This window comes from Drosophila elegans, unplaced genomic scaffold (assembly GCF_018152505.1).
Source record: "Drosophila elegans isolate 14027-0461.03 unplaced genomic scaffold, ASM1815250v1 contig_383, whole genome shotgun sequence".
NCBI lineage: Eukaryota > Metazoa > Arthropoda > Insecta > Diptera > Drosophilidae > Drosophila > Drosophila elegans.
The window spans coordinates 48,122-54,664 of record NW_024545767.1 but is presented as its reverse complement, the minus strand read 5'-3'; the positions used below and the strand labels follow the sequence as shown (position 1 = coordinate 54,664).

At 40.0% G+C, this 6,543-nt stretch overlaps 1 protein-coding gene across 1 annotated transcript; it reads left to right on the top strand.

Annotated features, from left to right (window-relative positions):
* Positions 1-1,907: 1,907 nt before the first annotated feature.
* Positions 1,908-4,003, top strand: LOC121467356. Its single transcript, XM_041708737.1, has 4 exons — positions 1,908-2,424; positions 2,962-3,344; positions 3,395-3,656; positions 3,792-4,003. Exons 2-4 carry the CDS (start codon positions 3,204-3,206, stop codon positions 4,001-4,003), a joined length of 615 nt encoding a protein of 204 aa, XP_041564671.1. The 5' UTR covers positions 1,908-2,424; positions 2,962-3,203.
* The last annotated feature ends 2,540 nt before the right edge of the window (positions 4,004-6,543 follow it).

Here is a 6,543-nt window from a genome sequence, read left to right as displayed (position 1 = left end):
GTTTCTACGCAAACTAGTCTCTCAGTTTTAAAGCTATCTGCATGAAACTTTCCCAAAAGTTGTCTTTCTATTGCAGGTAGTATATAAGTCGGAACGAGCTGGATCGGACGACTATAGCATATAGCTCCCATAGGAACAAACGGAAAAATAAATCTAAAAAAATTATAACTTTGGTGTTTTCTAATTTTTCTTCTTTTCTTCTTCGAGATATAGTAATGGTTAAATATTTCAGAATTACGGTTTAAATTTCATCAAAATCGGACGACTATATCATATAGCTCCCATACGAACAATCATAAAAAAAATAAAAAAATATTATAACTTTATTGTTTTTTAATTTTTTTTTAGTTCTTCGAGATATAGTAATGGTTAAATATTTCAGAATTACGGTTTAAATTTCATCAAAATCGGACGACTATAGCATATAGCTCCCATAGGAACAATCGTATAGCTGCCATAGGAACTATCAAATAATTAAGCTGCAAATCATTATAGCTTCAATGTTTTTAAACATACACGCAAGTAAATCATAATTTTAACGATTTCAAGAGTATTTAGTTTTTGAAATAGCTGCAATGGTATATGAACATCGGCTTGCCGAAGTTTGCTTGCTTTCTTGTTCAAAGAGCTTTAGATGACATATTGGGAGATACCATAGGGAAAATTTCCTATGTATACGTAGGCGACGTTATAGTCTTTAGCAAAACTGAAGTAGAGCACGACCAAAATTTGGAAAGAGTATTTTCAAAGCTACAAAACGCAAATATGAGGGTCCACATAGAGAAATGCTATTTTTTCAAAAACGAAGTAGATTGCTTGGGGTACACAATATCAGAAAATGGAGTAAAACCAAACATAGACAACAAAAAAAGCGATTACAAAATTTCTAGTTCCAAAAACATTAACAAATCTCCGTTCCGATTTGGGCATGACAGGTTATTATAGGCGGAAATTTGCAAAACCCCGAACCATTTTCTAAGAGGCGAAGAAGGCCGTATTTATAAGACCAAGTCAAGCAGAACTGCTATTAACTTTAGCAAAGACCCGATTACAGCATTCGAGAAACTAAAAAATACTCTCATCTCCAGGGAGGTTACCTCTGCCTGTCCAGATTTCGGACTTCAAGTTACGCAAGAGACGCAGTATTGGAACAAAATCAGAGGCCTATAACGTTAATTTCGCGCACCCTATCAAAAACTAAAGAGTGGTAATATACACGGGTCACCAACCATTGAGTTTTTCCATTAGTATTAACCATATTAGTAAATAACCATAAGGCTAAGCTTAAATGCTGGAGAGACCTCATTGGCGAGTATAACCACGAGACCCGGCACAAGCCCGGAGTAGCTAGTTTGGTAGCGGACGCGTTTTCCGGGCCACCGCGAAAATAAATTCAATCAGCTCCTCAGCATCAGCCCATAGCGACGAAAGCTCGTCACACAACCTCATATTTTCGGTAGAAGCCCCAGTTACCGTATTTAAAAACCAATTATTTTTACTGACTGCCTACACAGATTCCTATAGTTTCGAAATCCAATTCCTAACATACCACAGACACATAATTTAACAAAAATCTTACACAAAAGAAATACTTATGATATAGCCATTTTAACTAGTAGACATCCGAAGAGGCAATGGGAAAAATTTAAAACATTTACCCTACCTATTTTAAATCAAAAAAATAAAGTTTACTCAAAACGAAATAGACAACGTAACTTCAGAGTCCCAACAAAACGAAATAATTACCCTCGAACATAAACGAGCCCATAGAGGTGCAAAAGAGGAGCAAATTACAAATTTTGAAGAATTATTTTTTTTCCACAAGTTACAAAGAAATCCAAGCAATAGTTCAAGCCTGTCAAACTTGTAAAGAATCAAAATACGATAGACAACAAAGAAACTAAAATAGTGGAAGAAATTTTTAAAAAAGAAAATAACTTTTTTTTACATAGAAGAATAATTGCGTAAGCGCTCTCTTGAACCTTCGAGAACCAGAATGTTAGATGATCAACAATCAACAACTTCAATCAACTAGATGAAAAACTTCTACAACTGCAAGGCTCTTTTATATTACAATACCGAAGAAAAGACGAAGTTTAGAGGAAGTTCTCTTACTTCAAATGGTCAAGGAACTCAACAATAATAACACAAAAGCGATGAAAAATTAAGAAGCAAGGCAACCATAGAATCTTCCGTTAGCAACGGATCCGCCATCATCCTACTACTACTCATAATAGGACCGATCATGGAACTCCTACAAAGACGTAGGTCAACAGAAAGTGCACCAGCTTCCGTGCCAGAAACGCAAGAAAAGCCCACGAATTTCGGACCTGTACTCTACTATGTTGTTACCGAGGACAGCCGCGTTTAAGGAGGGAAGAGTTCACACCCAAAATAATACAAATTCCCAGACAGAAGAAAAGAGTAAGTATTGATTGCACAGCAAACAGCAATGCTCAATAAAGTTCAAACGAATTTAGTCTTCCGTTGGAGCGGTGCGTACAAAACAGGCGTTGTACCAGGCGTTGAACCAAGCGTTGAACCAGACGTTGAACCAGGCGTTGAACCGGGCGTTGAACCAGTCGTTTACCCAGACGTTGAACCTTGAGTTGAGCCTGGAGTTCAACCATGCGTTAAACCAGGTTAAATCAGCCATATCCGTCTATCCGTTTCTACGCAAACTAGTCTCTCAGTTTTAAAAATAACTGCTGAAATTTTCTTAAAAATTAGCTGTTTTTTAACCTTAGGATCTTCAAAATATAGTCATGGTATATTATTTTAAAATTACGCGTCAAATTTGAATAAAATCGGACGACTGTATCTTATAGCTCCCGTGGGAACGGTCTAATAATTTAATTGATGATTTCAATATAGCTGCAATGCTTTTAAACAAATACTAAACGTATATTATATGATATTTAGATGTTTTAAAGAATATTTAATTTCTCCTATATTTGCAAGGGTATATAAACTTCAATTTATTTTTTCCGTCAATGGATTTACTCTTTATCTGGCTTTTGGGTTACAACTAAAACCGATGCGCAAGTTTTATCAGAGGATTCGCACAAACTGTAGTGGCGAAATCGATCAATAGCATTTGATGTTTAGCAATTAACCAGACGAGGCTTCTATTTGTATTCTTAATTGTGGTGCCCAACGAGATTGTCCTGATCAAAGTATCACAAAATTAAAATGGGGAAGGGATGGATAAGGACCATCAACAAGGAGGAATACGGCGATGTGGCGGCCAAGCTGGGCATCAAACCAACCGGAACCGTGAAAAACATGCTGAAAAACGTTTTCGGATTTTGGAGACGAGAAGACAACTAGAGTTCCTGGAGCAGGTAGAGTGGTGTTTAATAACCTATGGAATGAACATCAACCAAATTCGCAGGTAGATATGCAAACCCTGATACATTCGTCCCTACGAATGGAAGAATGGAAGAAGAACTTGGACACCGTTTTAACACTGGCAGACGAATTCGAGGAACTAAATCAGCAGAGAAAGGAAATCCAGTGGGAAAAATTACCAAAAATTCCGAAACTGCAAGGCGTGATACGCTGCAACGAACTGATTTTGTTCAATCTGCGCGCAACGAATATCGTGCGGCTGGCTCAGAAAATGTATGTGTTCGTCCCACCAAATTTATATAAACGTGACTGCCATCAAAAACCGATCTTTATTCGTCGACTTGACCCTCGACCTGGGACGGATAATGACAAATAGGTAAAGTTATCGCCTTCTTCACCGATCCCGGATGAACACTCTCCTTCCCTCGTTGATTCTCTAGGTGGCTCTGACGTTGACACATCGGGATGCTTGTGTTTCCTTCTGATGCCGTTGGCTTGGCGGCTATCAGGGCTTAGGGATGCTTCACCGGTCTCAGACTATGGTAAGCAGGCACTGTTCTCCCAGGGCACTCCTTTCGCAGCCGCAGCCTCCTGTCCCTTGCTCTGCCCCGACCACTCGCGTCGAATGCTCAATTTTTACCTGACGGCTTAGGCGAACGCCGGAAGTCTGATCCAAACGCTATTTTCTAGCTTTAACCATACAACATATAGACTGGTCATTTCATATAACGAATTCGGACACAAAAAAATTGAAAGGGGGAGGCCCCCGGGCTCTCAGCAGCAGACCTCTGCACTTCGTGTGCATTCGGGTTTTTTGCTCTCTCATTTTTATGTTCGCGCACCCAATGCACGAGTTCAGTCGTTCAGTCGCAGAGAGGCGCTTTTTGAAGAAGGCTGCTCTGCGCTTGAATTGGTCTTTGTATGTATGCGTGATCATGCATTCTCATACACGGGAGCATGTGTGCGTTTATTTCATTTCGGCGCATCAAGAATATTTTGTCTTTTGCCACTTTTCAGACTTGGTACCCTAAGAATATGGGCGTATTTACTATTGGGTTATGATAAAAATATGAATATTATATGCTAAAATATATTTTACAATATTTCAGCATACATTTTATTTTGGTTTATAAATTCAAATCAGTGGTTGCAGTAAAATGTTTTACATATATGTATGTATTCGAATTAATTGAAAACAGTCCACTGAGATGGGAATAGGGCTGATCGCAGTCGTGTCACTTAAATATCCGACTGCTCTTCAGTGGTTGAAAAAACTTTAAACTAAATCAGCTCGCGGGTATCTGGTCCTGCTCCTTGCTGGTTCGTGCAGGACCAGACGCAGCGCGGTCTTTGGCTCTCGGTATTCGGTCAACTGCCGCTCTCGGACTCTGGCGGTGAACTACTGGGTTCTCAACGCATACGCCTTATGAGACGTCAGCCGATCAAACACGAGTCCTACTTGGCTAGTCACACCAGGACCTGTACACCTTTCGCAGGGCGATCTGGCATACGCCTGACTTTGCCAATACGATCATTGTAGCAAGGCAGATAGCTCTTGAAAACACGGTTCCTTTGCGAAGGACTCTGCAACTCTGCCTGATACGCCGGGCAATACGCTAGGATCAAATCGAGACAGAGCGTATCAAAGCGCCATGACTTAGCCGTGTGATGCTTTAAGGACCTAAGCTACCTGTGTCTCAATCGGACACTTCAAAGTCTAAGTCCCGAACATCTCGACGTAGCGATCCTGCTCTTTGATTCTTCATGTTGTTTCACTGATTACTGGTTCACTGATGGCTGATACTTGTTAAATGGTAATAAACAACTGATCCAGCTTCCTACTCTCGGCATGGTCAGGGCGAGAAATCTGTCTGTTTGCGCACAAACACGAGTCCTACTTGGCTAGTCACACCAGGACCTGTACACCTTTCGCAGGGCGATCTGGCATACGCCTGACTTTGCCAATACGATCATTGTAGCAAGGCAGATAGCTCTTGAAAACACGGTTCCTTTGCGAAGGACTCTGCAACTCTGCCTGATACGCCGGGCAATACGCTAGGATCAAATCGAGACAGAGCGTAACAAAGCGCCATGACTTAGCCGTGTGATGCTTTAAGGACCTAAGCTACCTGTGTCTCAATCGGACACTTCAAAGTCTAAGTCCCGAACATCTTGACGTAGCGATCCTGCTCTTTGATTCTTCATGTTGTTTCACTGATTACTGGTTCACTGATGGCTGATACTTGTTAAATGGTAATAAACAACTGATCCAGCTTCCTACTCTCGGCATGGTCAGGGCGAGAAATCTGTCTGTTTGCGCACTTCGCGCTGTTATTTAATTTAATTTACTAGTTGTAGGGCGAGAGCGGGAGCCAATAAAGCTTTCGTTCGTTCGCTCTTGCAAATTCGCCCCGTCTCTCGTCACCTTAGCATAAGTTAGGTTCTAAGAGAAATTATTGAAACATTAAATTAAGTGATCATCTGTACTCCATTGAAATCTGTCCCTTTCGTTGTCGCAATTTCGCTAAATTTTATAAAAGTTATTTTCGCAATTTAAATCCGTCGAATCCAAATGCAGTCACACAAGTTCGCGTTTCGTTTATACAAACTAGTATTAGATTTTCATGGTGACCCCGACGTGATCGCAGCAGTGTTCGCGATTTTTTTACCACATGTTTTCGGTAAAAACTAAAACAATTACTAAACAAACGCACACAAGCAAATTAATCGTGTCGGTTCGGCTAAAAAATTAACAAGTTTAAGCTTCCGAAATAAATTTCGTCGTTGGACCTTTCCTCCGTTCCTTTTGATGTTGCCCAAGCCATTTTTTCGTCGCTGCTGTTCTTTAATTGTGTAATTTGCCTGCTGCCGCTGGAATATGGATTTAAAAAAGGAAGTTGCAATTGTCGAATCGGCCAACCAGGTATAGAGTGCTAAAAATTTAAAGTTAATCTGTGGCGATTCGTTAATTGTGTTTTGGCCCATCGTAAAACTCTTTGCATTCGTGTAAAAATCGGTAGATAGTGAGCTTTCTGACCAAGAAATAAACTTTGCATGTACTAACAATCAAAATTCTACAATAAACCTAATAGTTTTCGAAATATATCGCGTTGGATAATAAACACGCATATAAAATACTCATCGTTAAGTAGTAACCACCAGTTTAGGGTATAAAAAAAGTGAAAATTGTGA